Source organism: Phyllobates terribilis, unplaced genomic scaffold (assembly GCF_046119375.1).
Source record: "Phyllobates terribilis strain yellow unplaced genomic scaffold, ASM4611937v1 Scaffold_5__5_contigs__length_657084704, whole genome shotgun sequence".
Lineage (NCBI taxonomy): Eukaryota > Metazoa > Chordata > Amphibia > Anura > Dendrobatidae > Phyllobates > Phyllobates terribilis.
This window is the reverse complement of record NW_027362765.1, coordinates 632,039,927-632,064,690: the sequence shown is the minus strand read 5'-3', so window position 1 is coordinate 632,064,690 and position 24,764 is coordinate 632,039,927. Positions and strand designations below refer to the sequence as shown.

General features: G+C 41.7%; 1 protein-coding gene across 1 annotated transcript in view; it reads left to right on the top strand.

Annotated features, from left to right (window-relative positions):
* Nucleotides 1-991: 991 nt before the first annotated feature.
* The window catches only part of CLCF1 (cardiotrophin like cytokine factor 1), a 127,699-nt gene continuing 103,926 nt past the window's right edge, over nt 992-24,764 (top strand). The window contains exons 1-2 of the mRNA XM_073686149.1: nt 992-1,125; nt 4,203-4,366. Coding sequence (XP_073542250.1) covers nt 1,110-1,125; nt 4,203-4,366 — 180 coding nt within the window. The 5' untranslated portion in view covers nt 992-1,109. The remainder of the gene's footprint in view (nt 1,126-4,202; nt 4,367-24,764) is intronic.

Below are 24,764 nucleotides of genomic sequence, written 5' to 3'. Positions count from 1 at the left end.
ATCAGGTTTAACAAATTCTGGTGGAGCACAAATTTCCGACCCACCCTCCATGGTCAATATGATCCAAAACAGCAGAATCAGCTCATAGCAGCGCATGGTAGCAGTGCCTGCCCGGAGCCCAGAAAGCACTAGCTTTGCTCAGACTAAGCAGCCTGCTTTCTGCAGAATGCAGGACCTATGCAGAGCTCAGTAGTAAAGATGACTTACTTTTGGGCTGCTGCGCTCGGCATAGGCAGCGATCAAGATGATAAAGCACTTAGTATAACCAGTGCTTGTGTGCGTTCTGTTTTTTTGACCATTTTTATAACAGAAAAAATTTCCTGCATGGCACAAAACAGAACCCAGATGGGCCTCAAAATGATCAATGAGGATTACTTTTTTATAATGCAAATGGATACATTTCTACAGAAATTGTATTTGTTAACTAAACAGGAGAGAAACGGAATGCATGGAAATGTGAACTTAGCCTTACTTTATTTGCATCAGCATTTTTTGAGGTTGGGGAATAAGTAGTTCACATACTGGACTTGTGAAAGGGACTCAGGGACTGCAAACGGTTATTGGGCTAGGAGACGCAAAATACTTGCCTTGCCCTGAGCGCTGGCGACCCACGCCTAGCCACTGGGAGCAGAAGTCCATGTTTTCATGTCTTCCCATCATGGTATTGAGGTTTTAAAAGACATATTTATCATCAGGTTTCAACAAGTTTTTGTGAATTGTAGACAATGCAAGAAAGCATGTTCTTAGGTAGAGATAAGCCTGTGTCACCTTCTCCCTTCCTTTCACCTCTTAGCCTCCTATAAACTGATAACTTTTTCTATGTCTCTCCCTCCCTTTCTGCCTTTCACTTCCTCTCACTCTCTTTTTCTCTGTGGTTACTTATATGACGTCAGGGGAGAGGCTCCAATTCTCTCTCCCTCCCAAAAATTCCTGCTCCCCCTCCTTTCTCTTCCATTCGCTCTCTCCTCCTCTCCCTCCCCCCTCCCACAGATCACCCAGTCTGGCTTTAAAGGAAGGTAGGAGCAAGAAATGGCACTCTCTGCCCTGGCTAGTAAACAGAGAGCTGGGCTACCAGCAACCAGCAGCCAATAACTTTCCTGGGCCTCGACATGCTGCTTATCACAGGTACCCAACTTCCTGAAACTTTTCTATACATCTTTCTTCCTTGCTGTGCATCAGGCTGGGCCGTCTCAATCTACACCTCCAACTTGCTCCCTCATTGCCTCTTCCTCTCTTGTAGACCTGTCTTTCGCACCCGTCTCTTCCTCCTTCATCAATGTTCTCTGAGTCCTAATAGTGCTCCATGTCTTACATTTACTGTTTGAACCTGTTGATGATTTTATTCATTGCGTTTGGAGTATGTCCTCTGGTTTACCTAACTCATATAAGGTTAATGTTGACTCTTGTTGTTAATCAGGTATCATTTTTATTTATACAGTGGCAACATGTTCCACAGTGTTTTACAATTAGTGGGATCAGGACACAATATTGAGAACATGTACTACAATGAAATTATACAGAGATCCCTACCCATTTGTGCTTACCATCTATTTATACTGTTCTTTATGCTTGCATTATTCTCATTTCTAAGTATTATGTTACCAAAACTAAAACTTGGTGACTTATATATTATCATTATAATCATTATTTTACACTTGCCTTCAGTGACATATTATTATGCATGTATACATCATACAAAGTAGTAATACACATGGTGGCATATTAAGCAAACCAAGACATAATGCACAAAAAACACAGATACTTGAGGATTCAAAAGTGTCTGAAAAGGAATAAAAGAAAAGGTCTGTGTAAGAAATGGGTAACAACTTCAACTGTGTCATTTGAGGGTGAAACATGAGAGGGGCCCTAGAGACAGACACTTGTAGAAAAGTGTCAATATCAAAGACAGATTGTGACATCTCTCATAGTTCCCCACCCAGAGCATTGACAGACAACACTGTAGCACGCAGCTCGTCTGACTTGCTGGGCTCACCACCCCCGTCTTATCCTGATTGTATGCTTCTTTCAGTCTACTCCTAGTGTGCCTTAAATTAATTTCCACCATAGTGCGTTCCATCTGACGATCTCTCTGTGTCTTCTGGTCACTCTTTGTTCTTTGGCACTCTTCTTCTCATCTTTGTTTAGCCTTCTGCCTGATTTTGTTGCTTTCTTTTATACCTGGGATATCCTGCTTCTGAAGCTTGTTTCTGCCTTTTCTGATATGCCTCTTCTGTCACTTGCTGAAGTCAAGTTTCTTCACCCTTGATATCTCCTTTATTCTTTTGTCATAATTCTATGCATTTATTATTCATTTGGATATTATTCTATAATTATATGTTGTCACCATTCTCACAAATGTCTGTAATTTGCCATTTTTCAGCATTCGCCTAAGCTATTTTCTTTCCATCCTTGGTTTCTTTTGTTTCTTTTTTAAGTGATTTTTACTTTTTTAAATACAAGCACCATCGCATTTCATTTTTCTATCTTTTGTTTGCTTCTTTGAACCATAGGTTAAATGTCTTATGTCTTTCAATGTGTGAAAAATTCTGGAGATGTTCCAGAGGAGAACTGTGAGAACAATAAAAAGTTAAGAGAAACATACTAGTCCTATCTAAAATGTACAATATTTGTCAGAAACCCTTAAAATGAAACAGGATCTAACATAGTACCTTTAAAACCATCTATAGTTTAGCAATGTATTTGTCTTAACCTTTTGTTCAACTCATATAAGATATTATTTGAAGCCATCTAAAATGGTCTTGCCATTCATACAAAGGCTCCTAAATATTTCTATAACTGGAGATAAAATATTTTAGACTATTTTATATTTTTGATTGTGCATAAATCAGGGTCATCCACATACTTGATTTTTATTCTGCCTTTTTTTAGTCTGTTCTATAGACCTTCTGGAGTTTTTTTTTTCTCCTTGGTTGTCATTTGTTAAAGGTTTTCTAGATGTTTTTGCTTTTTTACTTGTCCCTACTTTAGCCTGTTTCCTCTCATTTCTACCAAGCTGACATGTGCTTCCTATTACAAGTAAAACAGAGAATGAGGAACCAAAATAGTAAGATAAAGGTGTCAAAAGAAAGAATACGTAATGAGAAAACATGTCAACAACAGGATTTATTTATTTTTAATTATTTTCAAAATTCCTTCTCAGTGACTTCATTGAACTGTAGTGGTTTTCATACAGTTTTTTTTAGCTTTAAGCGGAGCACCCTTGTTACATACACGTGTATGGTTGAGCTAGAGTTCAAGATTGTATCGGATTAGACATTTATTAGGCAAAATATCTTTTGGTTCATAAACATAACTTATGTCTATATACCTTACATATAAATCTACAATGAAATACACCGTGGATTCATGAGTACAAGAAATAACAGTGTGTGCTGATATTCATGGATAACAATACTGTATGATAGACACTTTATTTTCTAAAGAAGATTAGCCAAAAACAGCCATTAGCCCATTCTTTTAGAAAAGGATAAAATGTACACAAATTTTAGTTTCTTTAAATTGCATGTAAAAGCAAGCCATTTTTTTCATTATAAACAATTATTCCTCTATTTTTAATATTCAAGCGATGCATGCAAAATATTGTAATAGCTAAGGGTTAATAAATGAGTAACCTACATGACCTTTCAGCATCAATTCTGTATTAATGGAACTGAATTGACAATTACTAAATAATAGGCCCATACTTGGCAGTCATGTAAATTTCTATTCCAATGTGACTTTACGTCCTTGGAAATATGAATATAATGGCAGATACATGTTTTAAAAATTAATCATGAGTCTCCCTAAGAAACGTAAATTAAAATTCATGCTGGAGGAAATTCTACCTAAAACAGTTTTGTTATTTGTTGAGTATAATAATCGCTGTCAAAGATGTCGAGCTTTTAGAAATGCTACTTTTCACAATAATATGCACAATTATTCATTTTGAATTGCTTATGTATTTTGTACTTAAGACATCATATAATTTCCATATATATTAATATGTGTTCTAGTTTATGTTACATTTCATACCGGACATTTACTAGCCATTTGTATAGTGATATTAATTTTATTTTTTATGTTTTTTTTTGTGTGTGTTTTTTCCTTTACTGTCATTCCTCCGTGTTTCACTTCCTTTTTCCTATTACCTGCACCTGCCACTCCTTTAACTAATTCTTTGTTGTAACCATCTGCATCTCAAGAGGGCTCCCAAAGAGTCCTATGTGCTATACTTGTGTCCCTCTTGCATGCTGTGTCAATTGATGCTCTAAACATAACAGATCCTCTTGCTCGAACTTCAATTCAAAAAAGCTACGACCTCACAAAATATCTGGAACACCAACTACGTTCTCTGGCTGGGCCATATGTGAGTACCATCTTCTCTTACCGGTTTGTTCTCAGCTATTTTCCACCTAGGGGTGTATGAAATCTGGCATGGAAAGCGTTTTCTTCTAATCTGGCTTTATGTTCAAACTCCTTTGATAGTATAGAGCAAATGAAACAGTATCTCAATATGGAAAGACTCGATCTACCTCCATGCTGCATTGAACACTACGTTCAAGCTGAAAAGTGGTCATTCTTGATTTTTTTCACTGTTTATAAATATAGCTTGATAAGAACTAATAGATGAAATACCAATAAGAAAGAAATGAAAATAGAAATAATTGTACTATTGAAAAATTATAAAAATAATTATACTTTTTAAATAATAAAAATGTTTTATATGTAAAGCACTACATGTTAAAGAAGGTCTTCTTTGAAATCCACCATACAAAATGATAAAAACACAATACTCATCTTCCAGATCAGAATCATTCCTGTGGTGTGGGTGCTGTGTCTCCCGCCAGTCATGTGACATTTTTATGTCATCTGACTGCTGCAGCCAATCAGCAGGTGTTGATCGACTGCAGCCTTTCAGTATTTTGTCAGAGCGGAACTCCAGAAGACACAGCAACAACACAGTAAAAACGTTACTGACCTAGGAGATAAGTATCAAGGTTTTTTTTTTACATTTGTCCTGTGCTGTGGAGTTACTAAGAAGTCAATCCTGGACAACCCCTTTAACAAGTTTGTTTAAAAGTGTAGATTTGTTTATAACAACTGTTTTTCCTCATAAAACCATGACAGCTCAATCTGGCAGCATTGCCAGTGCTGTCACTTTAATGAGAAAATCCTTCATGGGTTTAAGCAATCATGCCGGCACACTCACAGGATTTATTTTGTAGCCTAAAACACAAGTGTAGCTCTACTAGCCATTTATCCTAGCCATGAAAACATTGGGATCATACTTCAATTTTTTTTTCATTATATATTATACTGCAAATTAGTTGTCTTGGTTCTCGGCACTTAACTAAAATAACCATTTATATCAGTATCCCACACATATTAACCCATAGATATTTCTCATGCCATGTGCAATAAATAAAAATCAAGGTCATAAAGTGCATAGTTGTACGGCCTACTGCTCCCATGAAGCTGTGGAAAAGGGTCGGTCAGGAACCCTATCCCGAAAAGAGAGGGAAGAAACCAACCTACATTACATGCGCCTGAAACAGAACCTTTCACACGTTGGACCTTGCTGTCATGGCATGAGGGATGAAGGACAAGGCTTCATCTTATGGTTTGCTTTTCAATCTTCAATGTAACCTATATTTTCAATTACCTCCTCCAGGTCTATATATCAGCTATTCTCTACGGGAAACTATGGACAAAGTGTCCCAGATTTGGACCATCTTCCCTTCTTTTTATGCTGCACTGTAGGAAGGATCGTTGTGACGAGTGGGTGGGCAGGAGCACTGTAGCGGCGTCCAAATTCTTAATGTTGATAAAAAACATTGCATTTGTCATATCAAATAACTTTAGTTATCACAGTAGTATTCAGCCAAATTTCAATTCACAATTACACAAGAGAGTTCTTAGCCCTTTTAGTGAAATATCCATCTTGAACCGGATCTTCTGAAAAGTCACACAGCCGATAATTATGAAGGATGAGCTCATAAAGGTGGGCTCAATCTCAGTGTAGACTTCTACAATAGTTCTTTTGCGCAATGTCATGTAATATTAATATCAATCCGAGGACTTTTTCATGTGCGCTAATCCGCACTGTGACTCATAATAACATTTTATAGGATTACATACGGTAATAACTGCCGTGTATAAGCTGCAGATCCGCATCAACTTGGTGTTACATTGCCTCATATGTTACAGGATGATTTTACAAAATGTATAGGGAATATTTTGGAAAAAACACCCACAAATCATCTAGAAAAATGGTCATGGCTAGTGAAATAGAAATAGCTCCACTATTATTAGCCAATCATGTGATCTCACATTTACTGTTTAAGAACTTTAAAGATGCTTGGTCAAAACCCTCACTGTACAAACCTATAAGCTTTACCCTATGAGAACTTCTCAGAATTTACTCCTCCTTTAGCATGTTTGTAGCAATTTGGGCAATGGAACCTGAAAAGAAACACAGCCAAGATAAAGTGAAATTGTGCTTTCACGCGAACTTGCAGCAGAATATCTGTGTTTGCCTCTAGCTCCCCCATCTCCATAGATTTTTATAAACTGCAAATGTCATCTCATACATCACTGAATACAGACTTTACCGATGAATTCAGAATTGATGTTCAATCCAAATGAAAAAAAAAATCAGATTTCTCTGATAAGATATATTACAAAGTTTCTTATTTTCATGTGTACTGTTGATATATATATAAAAAATAATAATAATAAAATGGCCATTACTCTCTAAATCTAACTAGCCAATATTTCTTGGCAGATAAACTCCAGTGTAGGGATCTGTAATTTTATAAAAATATATAATAATAATAATTTAATACTGCCATATTGATATTAAAAGGGAATCCGTCAGCAAGCTTTTGCTATGTAATCTGAAGACAGCATGCTTTAGGGGTTAAAACACAAATTTCAGCTATGCCTCTCTTATTAAAGCTTTGTGGTTTTGTTTAGTTGCTATGATTGTTTTAGCACCAGGAGCTTATAATTGCTGGGACACAGCAGTGCATGCCTCCTGGTCCGACTCTGCCCCCGCCTGTGATAAGCAGCTCACTGTCTATAGCCAATGTATGTACAGAGCCTGATGAGGGGTGGGGTTAGCTTTCTCAGCTCTGCTTTGTGCTAAATCTACCAGAAAATGGATGAAAAATCATGTCTGTATTTCCGCGCTCCTCCGTGCCGAAATAGGGTCCAGTATCCAGTTCTTTAAATTAAATTCATTTTATTAGAAAGCCAAAATCAGACGCGTTTCATGGACGTCCTGTCCACTTCATCAGTGCATCAGTTTTTCATCCATTTTCTGGTACACGTTGAACCCCTGAAGGGTTGGTGTCTTCTGAAGCTCTCCATTTACCTTCATATGAGTTGTGCGTTCTCACAACTCAGCAAGGTTAAAGTTTCTATATTGTTACATTGGGTAACGGCACTATTTGCGCCCCTTTCCTATTTTGTGCTAAATCTAAAAACTCTGTGTCAGAACCACTGTACCCAGTAAACTAAGTGATACATTGTTGGATTCAGGGTCTTTTTGCCTACATCATGCTACTCTCAGATGAGGTAAAAAAAAACCTGCTGACAGATTCCCTTTAAGGACACTGTGCTTGGTATTTTCCCATGGCTGAATTAAAGGGGTAAAAAACTAGACATTAGTGATGAGTGAACATGCTTGTTACTCGATATTTACGAGCATGCTCGGGTGTTTTCCAGCTTTAATACATGTGAGGCATGCCTATTTCTTAGGCATTCCTCACATGTATTAAAGCTGTCAAATAGTCGCAAATCATTCGCACGGAGTGACTAAAACATAACGGCCGAGCACGCTGAAGATACTCGGTGAGCACCCAAGCATGCTCGCCGAAAGGGTTAACAGAACATATTCGCTCATCACTATTAGACATGCATAAGGCCTCTCATTTTCTGGGGAACTATACTATCAGCCATACTATGAGGGCACTATACTGTAGTGTTATTTGGATGCTTTGAAGGTATTATTTAGGCATTTTACAGCATTACAATTTTAAAGTAACAGAAACTCTGCCTTAAAACCATAAGTTGCATGGTGGGCTACTTTGCACTTGCTTTGGCCCTATTTTCTACAAATACTTGTATATATGATTACATTTTCAGTTATCTTAATGATTCCAAACATCTGCTCATCTCATATATTTATTTTTCAGGAGATAAGGATTGGTAAATTACCTTTTATACCACCGCTAATTCTAAAGTGTTACTGTGAGCACTTTGACCATCTTCTTCCTCTGTGAACACATTTTCAGCCTAATCCAAGAATGTCCCAATGCTGACTGATAAATCAAGGCAGCACTTAGTTAACTTTAAAGGGATTTTCTAGGCTTCTGCTAAATTTCTGCTGTCACTTTGTGACTGCTGATTGGTGAATACTGATAGCATGCAACAGTGACATACAGTGCATGACTGCAAAAATTTAGCAAAAACCCGGAAAGCCCAAAAAGTGAAGAACTAACTTTATATTCCCATTTCTATCACCTGTATGCCCATATTAGAGGTGAGATAAGTGCATCACTAACACGCTTTTCTCGTTAAAATCGGCGCTAATATAACGTGTAAAAAACACTTTATTTATTTCATACCTGCCCGTTTAGACATATGGGTGTGATTTCTGCTCCCGGCTTGTGTTGACGTCACTATGAAGCGCTTGGGTAGTATGTCATGGCCAGCCGCACTTGTTGCTCTGGGAGTCGCACATGCACTGTGATTAGCGACTCCCCTCGCGTGTGCAGTGAAGCTGTGTGTAGTTCCCAGCTTCACTGTGCACGGCCGGAGCCGCTCAACAGAGCATTGAGGTATGTCTTATACAAGTGAGCTTTTATTTCATATAATAGCGGTAGCAGGGTGGCCTTGCAGCGCTGGGGTCCTGGGTTCAAATCCCACCAAGGACAACATCTGCAAGGAGTTTGTATGTTTTCCCCGTGTTTGCGTGGGTTTCCTCCGGGTTCACCGGTTTCCTCCCACACTCCAAAGACATAGTGATAGGGAATCTAGATTGTGAGCCCCGATGGGGACAGCGACAATAATGTCTGTAAAGCGCTGGGGAATTAATGGCGCTATATAAGAGAGTAAAATAAATAAATAGAATGGAAATTCTAAAGGGCCTATGATGGGATATAGGATGTGGGTCCAACTCATGCTGCTTATAAGATCTTTACGGGTTATAATTTTTGATTCTAATAGGGAGAAGTGACATATGGTAAAAACATAATATTCTGACCTGTTAGATGGATTGCAGCCTACTTACAGCCTTTGTACAAAAAAGCAGTGGATCAATTTAACAGATTTGTAGCTTGGGCGGTAATGCACTAAAAATTAAATGAAAAAAACCCCACTGTTTTAATCCAGATAGGCTGGATATGGTTAAATCTTTTTAAACACTACCAGGGATTATAGATGGAAAAGCTATTTGGAGAATTAGACAGATATACGTAAAAGGGGTTTTATTGGAAAATACCAGGAAATGTGCGAGTCGGTTATATAAAGGGATGGGTGGAGCTAGAGGCACATAAACCCCGCAGCATACATGTCCTTAGTGGTGTGTACACATAAACACAGGTGCAGATCAGTATACATTGCTTTATGAGACCCTCTCGTCTCCACGCTTTTCACTCTCTCCAGTTCTCAAGATGTTTGGCTCGGTGCGGTCTAAAATGAGACCGCTTCCGTTACACTGAGCCAAAAGAGGGTGCGAAAAAGAGAGACAGATGTACATAGCAAAATGCAGTCAAAATAGAGGACATGCACAGAGATACAAAGTCAGCGTAGAAAAGCAAAAGTCTAAGGTAAAGTAATAATGTCAGGAAAAAAATAAAACTCGGAGTTTCGAGTACTTGACTGAAGTAAGAGACGATTGTGTTTTGGCTTTGAGAAAGGCTGATTATAATATGAGAAATGGCAGCGGTCTCGCTTTCTACACACTGTGTAAACTTTGTGTGATTAAAGGCAGCGCTCCCTGTCTGTCTCTCTTCATGGACCTCTCTGACTTGGCTCTCTCTCTCTTTCCATTCTCCCCCTGCTGCAGCTCCCCCACCGCCTGCTTCTATTCGTTACTTTGTTGTCTTCTTCTTGTCTTTTCTCACGTTGACTTCTTTTCCTCGTTTCTTTTCCCGTTCGCAGTCCTGTCACAGTGCTCCGTTCCTTCCCGTCATGTAATTATATCTGGACTGCCTTGGGCTTTGGTACAAATTACAGTAACATCCTGCTTTATGGGATCTGAATCTCCTTGCTGGGGGCAGGGCCTGGAGGAGCCAAATAAATCTAGATTCACATGATCACAACTAAAACAAATTTATGTGCATTTGTTTTCACAATCAGCAACACTTTGCTACTTTTTTGGAAGATAATAACACCTGTGTCATTTTCTTGCCATTTTCTTTGCAGCATCTTATGCCAATGAAGTCAATGTAGAAAAAATGGCATAAAAAAGGGTATCTGTGAATGGAGGTTTATATATCTTGACTTCTACGGGAAAAGTAACAAAACAAAAAATGCAAATTCTAAGTGAAGGGGGGCAAAGAATCAACAAATCCAACTCTCTCGCTCAGGAGGATATAGGACTCGGTACCCGGGCCTTTTACCTTGTTTAGGATGTCACGGCAGTCGGGTACCAGGCCCGTACTCTGGGGTCTCTCTTGTAATAGGGGTTTTAGTGTACAGTTTGTCTCGTGACGCCACCTGTGGTTTCCGATACTGGTTACCAGCGCTGCTGCAGACCTCCGGGGGTGATGGGGATGGGGATGTTTCTGCTCCCCACAGGCGGAGCGAGCCCCCGGGGCAGTGTAGGTGCAGATGGTGATGCGAGGCGTTGTAGTGCAGAAGAGAGAGATGGCGCAGCGGAAATAACTGACAGAGGCAGGGGAGTGCAGTCATCTGAGTTTACTCACAGTTCTGTTCAAGTTCCTCAGGTACACTGTATGAGTGTCAGCCTCCCACGTTGCACTGCATCTACCAGGCAAGGGGTTCAGCACTTTCTCAAGTATATCAGGAGCGCTTGACGGAACCCCGCTTTCTTTATGTTCCTTACTAGACCGACTTCTCGCGTCGGGTCTTCTCCCTCCTGCCCTGTGCTTCCCCACGCAAAGTCCCGATCGGGTGCTCTGAAGTCCCTCTGGGCAATCTGGAGTTCCCGGACCTATTTGGTGCCCTTCACAGCGGCTAGGTGAGGTTGTGGCAGCTGCACCATGGAAGTGCAGAAGCCTCCGGTTTTCCAGCCGAGACCTGGAGTAACACGGCTGGTCCAGGGACCGGTTCCCTTCTTGCGGCCTGATCCCTCTGACACTTGGCAGACTCGGGCGTACAGGTGGCTTCCTGATCCTTCCGTACCCCTGGGATCCCTTATGTTACGGAGCCTTTCTCCTCTGCTCCCCTCCTGGGCCTCTCTTACTAGGCCCCAGTCATGGAGCAGAGCTCCTGAAGAGACTCTGCTCCCCTCCACTCCTTACTACTGCACAGTACTGCTCTGCACTGTACTTCTCCTGCCACCCTAAGATGGCTTCCCTTTATATATACCTCCTATAACGGTGCTCCCCTATTCTACATCCTCCACCCACACCCACTACTGGTTCCCCCTCTCTTTGGTTCCCCCCACTCCAGCCAGGGACAGGGCAGCAGAAGAAGTGCCTAATGCCCTTCCAGCCGGCCTGGAGTAGCGTAGTGTTGAATGCAGGTGTTGGGGTTCCGGGCAGCACTCCCTCCTTACCTGAGAGAAGGAGATACCACACCTCTGGGTGAGGTGCAGTACCTTTGTGGCGACTGAACCCTCAGGGGCGCCACACAACTGTTTCAGATAGATGTAGGTATGGTAGATGTAGGTTTATAAACCTCTATTTGACCCTAGAACACACATGAATTCCTACTAATTGTGCATTAGAGTTCTTTGTGAGAAACTTTAGATTAAAAAGAATTTCTCATCCTGAGAGTCATAAGCACAACTCATTTTGATTAGACTGTAAATATTACATGTTTTGGCCACGGCCCCACTATCAGTATTCGGTCAGTATTTTTTCTCAGGAGTGAGAGCCAAAACCAGGTGAGGAACAATCAGAGAAAAGGTATAATAGAAACCAGTCACCAATTCTGCATTTATCACCCACTCCTGGTTTTGGCTCCCACTCCTGAGAAAAAATACTGACCAAATACTGATAGTGGGGCCGTGGTATGTTCTAAGACACTTAAACTTGAAAAGCGGCATAATAGCTAACTGAATATAAAGTAAAATGATGTTGACCACCTAAAAACCACTATTTTTAAAAAAAATGAGGCATTTTATACAGTCTATTGTCTATGTTGATACTAAGGATTATACACCCCTTTAACCCCTTTCTGACGTGAGGCTGTGCGGGCGCGATTGCTGCCAAGTGTCAGCTGATTCTGACACCCGGCACTCGGTCACAGGAGCAGTCCCAGCACATTAACCCCCGAAATGCTGCAATCGAAATCGATCACGGCATTTCAGGAGCAGGTAGAGGTAAGACACCCCCTCTTACCTTGATTCGGAGACGTCATTGCGGGGTCCCGATCCTTGCCATGGTGACTTGACGTTGTCAGGAGACATCCAGGTCACCAGGCACCAGCAAGTTAGTTAGATCATGCGCAGTGCTTGATCTATCTAACTTGTGTCAGTGCAGGCAGCGCTGACAGCCCGCACAGCATAGGGATGCTCCTGCATCCTTATGCTTTACAAGTGACCAACCTGAAAAAAATAAAAGTCCAATAGTGGGACAAAGTAAAAAAGTGAAAGAAAGTGAAAAAAAATTGTAAAAATATATAAAAAAAAAATAAAAAAGAAAAATATATTGTACCCACAAATAAATATTTTTATGAAAAAAAAAACCTATAAAAGTACACATATTTGGTATCGCTGCATCCGAAACAACCTGACCTATGAAACTGTCGCACTAGTTAACCCCTTTAGTACACACGATAAGAAAAGAAATAAAAAACAAAGCAAAAAACCGTGCTTTATCATCATACCGCTGAACAAGAAGTAGAATAAAACGTGATCAAAAAGACAAATGTAAATAAAAAAGGTAACCCTGAAAATGTCATCTTGTCCCACAAAAAACAATCCACCATACAGCTCCATCAAAAAATAAAAAAGTTATAACTCTCAGAATAAAGCGATGCAAAAAAATTATTTTTTCTATAAAATAGCTTTTATTGTGTAAAGGACACTGCTAAACAGAGGCCAGATGAAGTCCAGAGTAACTCTGCTGCCTCATTATAGTGAATGGAACCCTCAAGATAGGATTAGGGTTCTGTTAGGATTAGGGTTCTGTTAGGATTAGGGTTCTGTGAGGATTAGGGTTGTGTTAGGGTTAGGGTTGTGTTAGGGTTAGGATTAGGGTTAGGGTTGTGTTAGGGTTAGGGTTGTGTTAGGGTTAGGATTAGGGTTGTGTTAGGGTTAGAGTTGTGTTAGGGTTAGGATTAGGGTTATGATTAGGGTTGTGTTGGGGTTAGGGTTGTGTTAGGGTTGTGTTAGAGTTAGGATTAGGTTTACGGTTAGGATTTGGGTTGTGTTAGGCTTAGGGTTGTTTTAGGGTCAGGGTTATGTTAGGGTTAAGCATTAAGGTTGTGTAAGGCTGATGCAGAAATGATGCAGATTTTTTACGCATCTCCCTGGCAGGAAAAACGCATGCGGATTTTACATGCGTTTTTCCTGCCAGGTAGAAGCATTTGTCAAGTGTTTTTGCATGCATTTCTGCATGTGGGTTATCAAGCGCTTTTCCAAGCGATTTTAGCATCACTTGGAAAAGTGCTTGACAACTTGGTCACACTATTTAAATCCATGCAACCGGCATGGATTTACAGTATATAGTGTGACCAAGTTTATAGTTGAAAAAAAGATTAAAAATGGTAAAAAAAATTAAAAAAAACATTATACTTACCTTCTGTTGGCCCCCGGTCTTTTCTCGGCTGCGTCCGGTCTCTTGGCTCACGGTGGTGTGAAAGGACATTTCATGACGTCATTTAGTCATGTAACAGGTCACGCGACTTCCGACGTCAGCGGTCGCGTGACCTGTCACATGACTAAATGACGTCATAGAAGGTCCTTTTAGACCATTGCGAGCCGTCGGGGAGCCAGGACGCATCATACAGGAGACCGGGGGCCATCAGAAGATGAGTATATGTTTATTTTTTATTTTAAATTATTTTTTTAACAGCTTCTATGGTACCCGAGTCTGGAGGAGAGTCTCCTCTTCTCCAGACCCGGGTACCATCCACACATTGAATCGCTTAATAGCTGCATGTGCACATGTAGTCATGCGGATATTAAGCGATTCAATGCAAGTCAATGATGGCAATTACGTTGCGTGTCCGCAAAATTAATGGATATGCTGCGTATTTTTCCGCAATGATAATCCGCAGCGGAAATTTCCGCAGCATGTGCACAGCACGTGCGGATTATCATTGGGGACCATGGGGCACGTATTACCAAGCATTTTTTAAGCATTTTCGCTGCGGAAATTCCGCGGCAAAAACGCTTGAAAAACGCATAGTGGGCACGCAGCCTTAGGGTTACGGTTAGGATTAGGGTTAGCATTGTGTTAGGGTTACGGTTGTATTAGGCTTGGGGGTTAGGTTTGTGTTAGGGTTAGGGTTGTGTTGGGGCTGGGATTTTTTCAAAAGTAAAGAAAAAAATGCCAACGATATGGCGAGTAGTGTTGAGCACAAATGCTCTCTACTTGAGTTTGCTTCGGGTGAATAAATGGGGAAGGAGGGTTGGAGGCTTACCATGTTGAAAGAAGGAATGACTTCAGCTGGAGAAATCCTGTGAGTGCCACACCTGTCGGTGAACACAGACCATGAATGAGGAAAAAAGAGTAGAACCGGCTCATCCAACCAGGACATATACTGTAAAATAAAAAAAAAATTATTTGGAGAAAAATTAAAACATGAAGATAAAAACAGAAACCTCAGGAAAACCTGATGCGTTTCAGGTGCAGAATGTAACCTTAGTCATAGGATGTCTATCGGGTGCTCGGTTATGCACTGAATATCGCGGGTGCTCGAATGACATGCTTGAGGCTCCGCCCCATATGTTTTGGGGTTGTTATACAACTAAAAAAAACATGCGGGGATTGCCTGCCTTACACAAGCAATTCCCAGCATGTTTCTTTTTGGATGTCCAACTACCGTGAAACATGCGGGGTGGGGACTCGAGCATGTTACTTGAGCACCCACGATAGTTGGTGCGTACCCGAGTACCCGATGCACTTGCGCTCCAGACTAATGACAACATATTCAATATAATGACCTAATGTTATCAAATTTTGTGTCGTACCTCTGTATTCAAAATGTTCACTATATACCTTGATAAAATCCTTGCGGGGTGCCGTTTCCAAAATGGGGTCACTTGTGGGGGGTTTCCACTGTTTAGGCACATCGGGGCTCTCCAAACGCGACATGGCGTCCGCTCTTGAAACCAGCCAATTTTGTGTTCAAAAAGTCACACAGTGACATGGACACATGCCGTGCTCCCAAACAGTGGTTTCCCCCCACATATGGGGTATCAGCTTACTCAGGAGAAATTGCAAAACAAATGGTTTGGTGCAATTTTTCCTGTTACCCTTATGAAAACACAAAATTTGGGGCCGAAAAACATTTTTGTGCAAAAAATATGAACATTTTATTTTTGCGGCTCAATGTTTATAAACGTCTGTGAAGCACCTGGGGGTTCAGGGTGCTCACCACACTCTAGATAATTTCCTTGAGGGGTGTACTTTCCAAAATGGGGTCACTTGTGGGAGGTTTCCACTGTTTAGGCACATCAGGGGTTCCCCAAACGTGACATGGCGTCCGCTAATTATTCAAGCAAATTTTACATTCAAAAAGTCAAATGGAGCTCCTTCCCTTCCGAACCCTGCCGTGTGCTTAAACAGTGGTTTTCCCCCACATATGGGGTATCGGCGTACTCAGGGAAAATAGCAAAACAAATTTTGTGGTCCAAATTTTTGTGAAAAAAAGTTAAATGTTAATTGTTTTCTTCCAAATTCCAAAAATTCCTGTGAAGCTCCTGAAAAGTTAGTAAACTTCTTGAATGTGGTTTTGAGCACCTTGAGGGGTGCAGTTTTTAAAATTGTGACACTTTTGGGTATTTTCTGGGCCCCTCAAAGTCACTTCAAATGTGATGTAGTCCCTAAAAAAATGGTTTTGTAAATTTTGTTGGAAAAATATTTAATCGCTGGTCAACTTTTAACCCTTATAACTTCCTAACAAAAAAAATGTTGGCTCTAAAATTGTGCTGATGTAAAGTAGACATATGGGAAATGTTATTTATTAACTATTTTGTGTGACATACACTACCGTTCAAAAGTATGGGGTCACCCAGACAATTTTGTGTTTTCCATGAAAACTCATACTTTTATTTATCAAATGAGTTGCAAAATGAATAGAAAATATAGTCCAGACATTGACAAGGTTAGAAATAATGATTTTTATTTCAAAGAATAATTTTCTCCTTCAAACTTTGCTGTCGTCAAAGAATGCTCCCTTTGCAGCAATTACAGCATTGCAGACCTTTGGCATTCTAGCTGTTAATTTGCTGAGGTAATCTTGAGAAATTTCACCCCATGCTTCCTGAAGCCCCTCCCACAAGTTGGATTGGCTTAATGGGCACTTTTTGAGTACCATAAGGTCAAGCTGCTCCCACAACAGCTCAATGGGGTTGAGATCTGGTGACTGCGCTGGCCCCTCCATTACAGATAGAATACCAGCTGCCTGCTTCTTCCCTAAATAGTTCATGCATAATTTGGAGGTGTGCTTTGAGTCATTGTCCTGTTGTAGGATGAAATTGGCTCCAATCAAGCGCTGTCCACAGGGTATGGCATGGCGTTGGAGTAATAGCCTTCCTTATTCAAAATCCCATTTACCTCGTCCAAATCTCCAACTTTACCAGCACCAAAGCAACCCCAGATCATCACATTACCTCCACCATGCTTAACAGATGGCGTCAGGCACTCTTCCAGCATCTTTTCAGTTGTTCTGTGTCTCACAAATGTTCTTCTGTGTGATCCAAACACCTCAAACTTTGATTCGTCTGTCCATAAAACTTTTCTCCAATCTTCCTCTGTTCAATGTCTGTGTTCTTTTGCCCATATTAATCTTTTCCTTTTATTAGCCAGTCTCAGATATGGCTTTTTCTTTGCCACTTTGCCCTGAAGGCCAGCATCCCGGAGTCGCCTCTTCACTGTAGACGTTGACACTGGCGTTTTGAGTGTACTATTTAATGAAGCTGTGAGGAGCTGTGAGGCGTTGATTTCTCAAACTAGAGACTCTAATGTACTTGTCTTGTTGCTCACTTGTGCAGCGGGGCCTCCCACTTCTCTTTCTAGTCTGGTTAGAGCCTGTTTGTGCTCTCCTCTGAAGGGAGTAGTACACACCATTGTAGGAAATCTTCAGTTTCTTGGCAATTTCTCGCATGGAATAGCCTTCATTTCTAAGAAGAAGAATAGACTGTTGAGTTTCACATGAAAGTTCTCTTTTTCTGGCCATTTTGAGAGTTTCATAGAGCAAACAAATGTAATGCTCCAGATTCTCAACTAGCTCAAAGGAAGGTCAATTTTATAGCTTCTCAAATCAGCCAAACCGTTTTCAGCTGGGCTAACATACTTGTGCAAGGGTTTTCTAGAGTTTTCTAAACATCCATTAGCCTTCTTACACAGTTAGCAAACACAATGTACCATTAAAACACTGGAGTGGTGGTTGTTGGAAATGGGCCTCTATGCACCTATGTAGATATTGCAATAAAAACAAGACGTTTGTAGCTAGAATAGTCATTTACCACATTAACAATGTATAGAGTGTATTTCTGATTCATTTAATGTTAGCTTCATTGAAAAAAAATGTGCTTTTCTTTGAAAAATAATGAAATTTCTAAATGACCCCAAACTTTTGAACGGTAGTGTATCTCTCTGATTTAACGGCATGAAAATTCAAAGTTTGAAAATTGCAAAATGTTCAAAATTTGCTCCATAAGTAACGTCAGACATATTGATGAAATTTTATCACTATCATGAAGTACAATATGTCACGAAAAAACATTCTCAGAATCAGTGGGATCCGTTGAAGCGTTCCAGAGTTATTACCTTATAAAGTGAAACTGGTTAGAATTGTAAAAATTGGTCTGGTCATTAACGTGCAAACAGCCTTCGGGGATAAAGGGGTTAAGGATGATATAATGCCCCTAGTTACATGTTAAATGGAATCTGCTATGTAATCTGAGAGAAGCATGATATGGGGACAGAGAGCCTGATTCCAGCAATGTGTCCCTTACTGGACTGCCTGGTGTAGTTTTAATAGAATTCCTGTTTTTTTCTGTTGCAGATGTAGCAATGTTTAGAATGCTGAGCTGTGTATAATACATTCAGCAAGCTGCCAATCAGTGATGGATGCGGGGTTACACAGATTAGCCTGACTAGCCTGCAGATGAGACCTAGTCAGGCAGTAATAATCCCCTGCTGATAAAACACTGATTGTGTTGAAACTACAGCACACAGCCCAATAAGTGACACATCGCTGGAATCAATTGGTATACAGAAGAGAAAAGGGCATAGGGCAAACAAAGACCATGCACTCCCAAATGTAATGCAAAATATCAAGTTTTTATTAATAATACATCAACAACACACAAACAACCAAGTTTTTTTAAAAAACGCTTAAAACACAACCTGTGTAGAAAATATTCAGATACAAGAGGTATGAGAAAATAACCCAGCAATGCAGAAAACCTCTAAACTTTGTAGGTACTGTGAAAAGTCAAGTATTTATTGAGTCCAGATAGAAAACAATACCTTAGGTCACTGACCACTGGATCAATATATTAATAAACAATCAATATTTGCGGTAAAAAACGTGACCTTGGCAGATGAAAGCATTATATATAGGATCATAGGATCAAGCCAATATTCGGCGAACAAGAATTCTGACAAATCATTCCAGATTATCATCTCATCATGGGCCTTTGGATTCGGAACAAGAATATTAGTAGACTAGATGGTGGCCCGATTCTAACGCATCGGGTATTCTAGAATATGCATGCGGCCGACCGGGCGTAATCAGCAAAACGTTGTTTAAATTTGGCGCCAAAATCGCTGATTGGTCGCGGCCGGCAACCACGACTAATCAGCAAAACAGTGTTTAAATTTGGCGGCAATATCGGTGATTGGTCACGGGTGGCGGCCGTGACCAATCAGCGAACTGTGTTAGTGAGGACCGGAGAGCTTGTTTAAATTTGGTGATAAAATCGACCAATCAGCAGAGCGTTGTTTAAATTTGGCGGCAATCTCGCTGATTGGTCTCAGCCGGCGGCCGGGACCAATGAGCAGAGCGGCGTTTAAATTTGCCGCCCATCTCGCTGATTGGTCGCGGTGGCCGGCCGCGACCAATCAGCAGAGCGGCGTTTAAATTTGCCGCCCATCTCGCTGATTGGTCGCGGTGGCCGGCCTCGACCAATCAGCACATCGGCGTTTAAATTTGCCGCCCATCTCGCTGATTGGTCGCGGTGGCCGGCCGCGATTAATCAGCAGAGCGGCGTTTAAATTTGCCGGCCATCTCGCTGATTGGTCGCGGTAGCCGGCTGCGACCAATCAGCGAGCGGCGTTTAAATTTGCCGCCCATCTCGCTGATTGATCGCGGCCGGCCACCGCAACCAATCAGCAGAGCGTTGTTTAAATTTGGCGGCAATCTCGCTGATTGGTCTCAGCCGGCGGCCGGGACCAATGAGCAGAGCGGCGTTTAAATTTGCCGCCCATCTCGCTGATTGGTCGCGGTGGCCGGCCGCGACCAATCAGCAGAGCGGCGTTTAAATTTGCCGCCCATCTCGCTGATTGGTCGCGGTAGCCGGCCGCGACCAATCAGCGAGCGGCGTTTCAATTTGCCGCCCATCTCGCTGATTGATCGCGGCCGGCCACCGCGACCAATCAGCAGAGCGGCGTTTAAATTTGTCGCCCATCTCGCTGATTGGTCACGGCCGGCCACCGCGACCAATCAGCACAGCGGCGTTTAAATTTGCCGCCCATCTCGCTGATTGGTCAGCCGGCCACCGCGACCAATCAGCAGAGCGGCGTTTAAATTTGCCACCCATCTCGCTGATTGGTCGCGGTCGGCCGGCCACCGCGACCAATCAGCAGAGCGGCGTTTAAATTTGCCGCACATCTCGCTGATTGGTCGCGGCCGGCCACCGCGACCAATCAGCAGAGCGGCGTTTAAATATGCCGCCCATCTCGCTGATTGGTCGCGGTCAGCCGGCCACCGCGACCAATCAGCAGAGCGGCGTTTAAATCTGCAGCCCATCTCGCTCATTGGTCGCGGCTGGCCACCGCGACCAATCAGCAGAGCGGCGTTTAAATTTGCCGCCCATCTCGCTCATTGGTCGCGGTGGTTGGCCGCTACCAATCAGCAGAGCGGCGTTTAAATTTGCCGCCCATCTCGCTGATTGGTCGTGGCCGGCCACCGCGACCAATCAGCGTCGTATTAGTGTGGGCCCGGGAGCGGCGCTGCTTGTGCGGCTCCGTATTAGTGAGGACCGGGGAGCGGCGCTGCCTGTGCGGCTCCTTCTGCTGCGAGAAGCCGGGAGATGAGAGGCTGCTCGCAGCAGAAGCATCCCGACCGGCGGCGCCACTCCCCGGTCCTCCGTTCACCCTTGCTGTCGGGAGATCAGCGGGCCAAGCCACTGATCTTCCGACGTTAGCCGCATGGAGGTCAGCGGCGCCGGTCGGGGTAGTTGTGCCGCTAGCGCCGCTCATCTCCCCGCTGCATCGTCCGGCAGATGAGCCGCTAACGGCCGCCATCTTTTTTCAGAAATCCCGCGGCGCTGATTGGCCGCTCCCGGACCAATGAGCGACGCGGGATTTCCAGGACAGACAGACAGAAAGACAGACAGAAAGACAGACAGACAGATAGACAGACAGACAGACAGACGGGATAAGACGATTATATATATAGATGGCTGAAACAAACTTGTATTTAGTGTGAGAAAATATGACTGATGTTCATAGAAGACATTATGGTGGCGGTGTCTGTCTGTCTGGGATCCAGTAGTTCATGTTCCCCTGTCTTGAAGGTCTCCAAATATTGTTTGAACTACTGTATGTAAATGATCAAACCCACTTCAAAGTAAGTTTAGCTCTCTGGTGTTATGTAACAAGGTGGTGATATTCATCAATAGCTGTTGGACTAATATAACCTTTTTTTAGACTCTCCCATACACATGTACACTTGTTTTTTTTCTGTATATTTATGCCAATATGATTCTCCTGGTCTGTATGCTTACGCAGATGCCAAACATGCATAGTTGTTTTTTTTTTATTTAAGTGAAGAAAAACAATTTGGAAATTTGTAAAAAAAAATAATAAGTTTGCTTGTTTCGCCATTTTTCGAAACCTGTAATGCTTTGAATTTTTGAGATATTGAGTTGTATGAGGGCTTAATTATTGCTCCCTGGGCTAATGTTTTTACTGACAGCATTTTGGGGTAGATACAATGTTTTGATTGCCTCTTATAGTATTTTATTGCAATGTTGTGGTTGTTAAAAAAACATAATTCTGGTGTTTTGATTTTTTTTCTTGTTGCGCTATTTACCTATGGAATTAATATATTTATCTTTTGATAGATTGGATTTTTACAAACTCATCGATACAAAATATGTGAGTTTTTTGTTGTTTTATTTTTAATGGGGCAAAAGGGGGATGATTTGAACTTTTGTGTTTTCTTTTCATATTTTCAAACACATTTTTTTTTTACTTTTTACTGTATTTAATAGTCCCCCTTAGGGGACTTGAAGTTGTGATCGTCTGATTGGCTGTGTATATCTAAAATCCCAATCTCCTATGAACGCTGGCTAAATGCTGGCTTTCACACGAGGATCGTGATGACAAGTGTGGGGAACTTCAGCAGACCTTCGGCTGTCATGGCAACTCATTGGCATCCTGCAATCTTGTTACATGCACTACACTGTAGGCGTGTGTTAAATGCCGCTGTCAGAGATTGACAGCGGCACTTAAAAGGTTAACAGCTAGGGGTTGAGCTCCTTTCTACCAGCAACTGTTAGACGCACAAGATGGCTGATTAAATCAGCCATTATCTGCCTGGAAAGATGAGGGTTCAATTAATACCAAAAGAAAAGGAGGATTACAGTCCCCAATCATAGCTATATATCATAAATATCGCCTCCTAAGGTGTGATCGGAGCAAAGACTAGACATTTGATATAAAAAAACGCTCAGAATTAAATCATGTCATCCATAACTTCATTAGTAAATAATTGAAACTTTATTGATCAATCAGAAGTTCAAAACACCATTAACCATTTTACAGCCTGGGGCGTATTAGTACGCACCAGGCTGTAACCCCCGGTTCAGTGAGGGCTCCGGCGCTGAGCCCGCACTGAACCGGGCACATGTCAGCTGATTGTTACAGCTGACATGTGCCCGCACAGCCACGGGTGGAATCCCGATCCACCCGTGGCTGTTAACATGTTAAATGCCGCTGTCAATCTCTGACAGCGGCATTTAACATTGCTGCGCCGGAAGCGTGTCACTTACCCCGCCCATTGGTGACCCCATCATGTGATCGCGGGTCACCGATGCGTGGGCATGACAACCCTGGGTCTGCAGGAGACTCCAGTGGTTGTCATGAGCTGATCGCTATGAGCGCCACCTAGTGGTCGGCGCTTATAGCACAGGAGCATTTCTGCTACATAGAGGTGATCTGCTGATCACCTCTATGTAGCAGAGGAGATCAGACAAGTGCTGCTTCTAGTCTCCTGTGGAGACTATAGAAGCAAGCAAAAAGTGAAAAAAAATGTTTTTAAAAATATAAAAAAAAAATATAAAAGTTTAAATAACCTCCCTTTTGCCCCATTCAAAATAAAATAATTAAAAAAAAACCACATACACATGTGCCCGCACAGCCACGGGTGGAATCCCGATCCACCCGTGGCTGTTAACATGTTAAATGCCGCTGTCAATCTCTGACAGCGGCATTTAACATTGCTGCGCCGGAAGCGTGTCACTTACCCCGCCCATTGGTGACCCCATCATGTGATCGCGGGTCACCGATGCGTGGGCATGACAACCCTGGGTCTGCAGGAGACTCCAGTGGTTGTCATGAGCTGATCGCTATGAGCGCCACCTAGTGGTCGGCGCTTATAGCACAGGAGCATTTCTGCTACATAGAGGTGATCTGCTGATCACCTCTATGTAGCAGAGGAGATCAGACAAGTGCTGCTTCTAGTCTCCTGTGGAGACTATAGAAGCAAGCAAAAAGTGAAAAAAAATGTTTTTAAAAATATAAAAAAAAAATATAAAAGTTTAAATAACCTCCCTTTTGCCCCATTCAAAATAAAATAATTAAAAAAAACCCACATACACATATTTGGTATCTCCGCGTTCAGAATCGCCCGATCTATCAATATAAAAAAAAATTAATCTGATCGGTAAATGGCGTAACGAGAAAAAAATTCTAAACGCCAGAATTACGTTTTTTGGTCGCCGCAACATTGCAATAAAATGCAATAACGGGCGATCAAAACATCGGATCTACCCAAAATGGTATCCATAAAAACTTCAGCTCGGTGCGCAAAAACTAAGCCCTCACCTGGCCCCAGATCCCAAAAAAATGGAGACGCTACGGGTCTTGGAAAATGGCGCCATTTTTTTTTTTAAGAAAACTTTGGAATTTTTTTTCACCACTTAAATAAAAAACACATGTTTTGTGTCTACGAATTCGTAATGACCTGGAGAATAATAATGTCAGGTCAGTTTTAGCATTCAGTGAACGTGTTAAAAAAAACCAAACATCTGTGGTATTGCACTTTTTTTGCAATTTCACCGCACTTGGAATTTTTTTCCTGTTTTCCCGTACATGATATGGTAAAACCAGTAATGCCGTTCAAAACTACAACTCATCCCGCAAAAAATAAGCCCTCACTCTGCCATATTGACCAAAAAATAAAAACGCTATGGGAACAAGGGGAGCAAAAAACAAAACTACAAAAACGGAAAATCCCAGGGTGGCGAAGGGGTTAGAAAATGAACAAAAATACAGACACACCAAATTTAAAAAGCAAGATGGTGCATGCACAGATACGGGAGATGTTAATAAATATTAAATTATATGATGGATTTCAGAGATGAGTTCATACAATAAATTGCGAGTCAGTGTAATAAGATCTTAAAGTGGCACAGTGCTCTCAGATATTAAAGTGGCATAATGCCAAAATAAATTAATCAACAGTTCACACTAGAAAGAGGAGCACTATTTTTTTATAGGTAAATCAGATATAATACACATAATTTAACAGTTAGTCATCATAGGAAATATCAAAAATTGATTATATAAATGCATTGTTTTCAAGTCAGCAGAGGTAGGTATATAAAGTTCAGTGCACAAAGTATCCTAACCTAAATTGGCATAGTGCAGTAAAGAACCCCGCATGCAGCGCTACCATGTAGAACTACATGGAGCCCAGCGCTTGTTGGTAGAAGGAATACCTGTTTTCATGCCGCAAGCACCACACGCACTCAGTGACTCCCTGAGGAAGCGTATCTGTGAAACGCGCGTTGGTGTGCATCCATCTTGTGCGTGTGGTGCTTGCGGCATGAATACAGGTATTGTATAATACAGGTATACTGTTAAATCATGTGTATTATATCTGATTTACCTATAAAAAATAGTGCTCCTCTTTCTACTGTGAACTGTTGATTTATTTTGGCA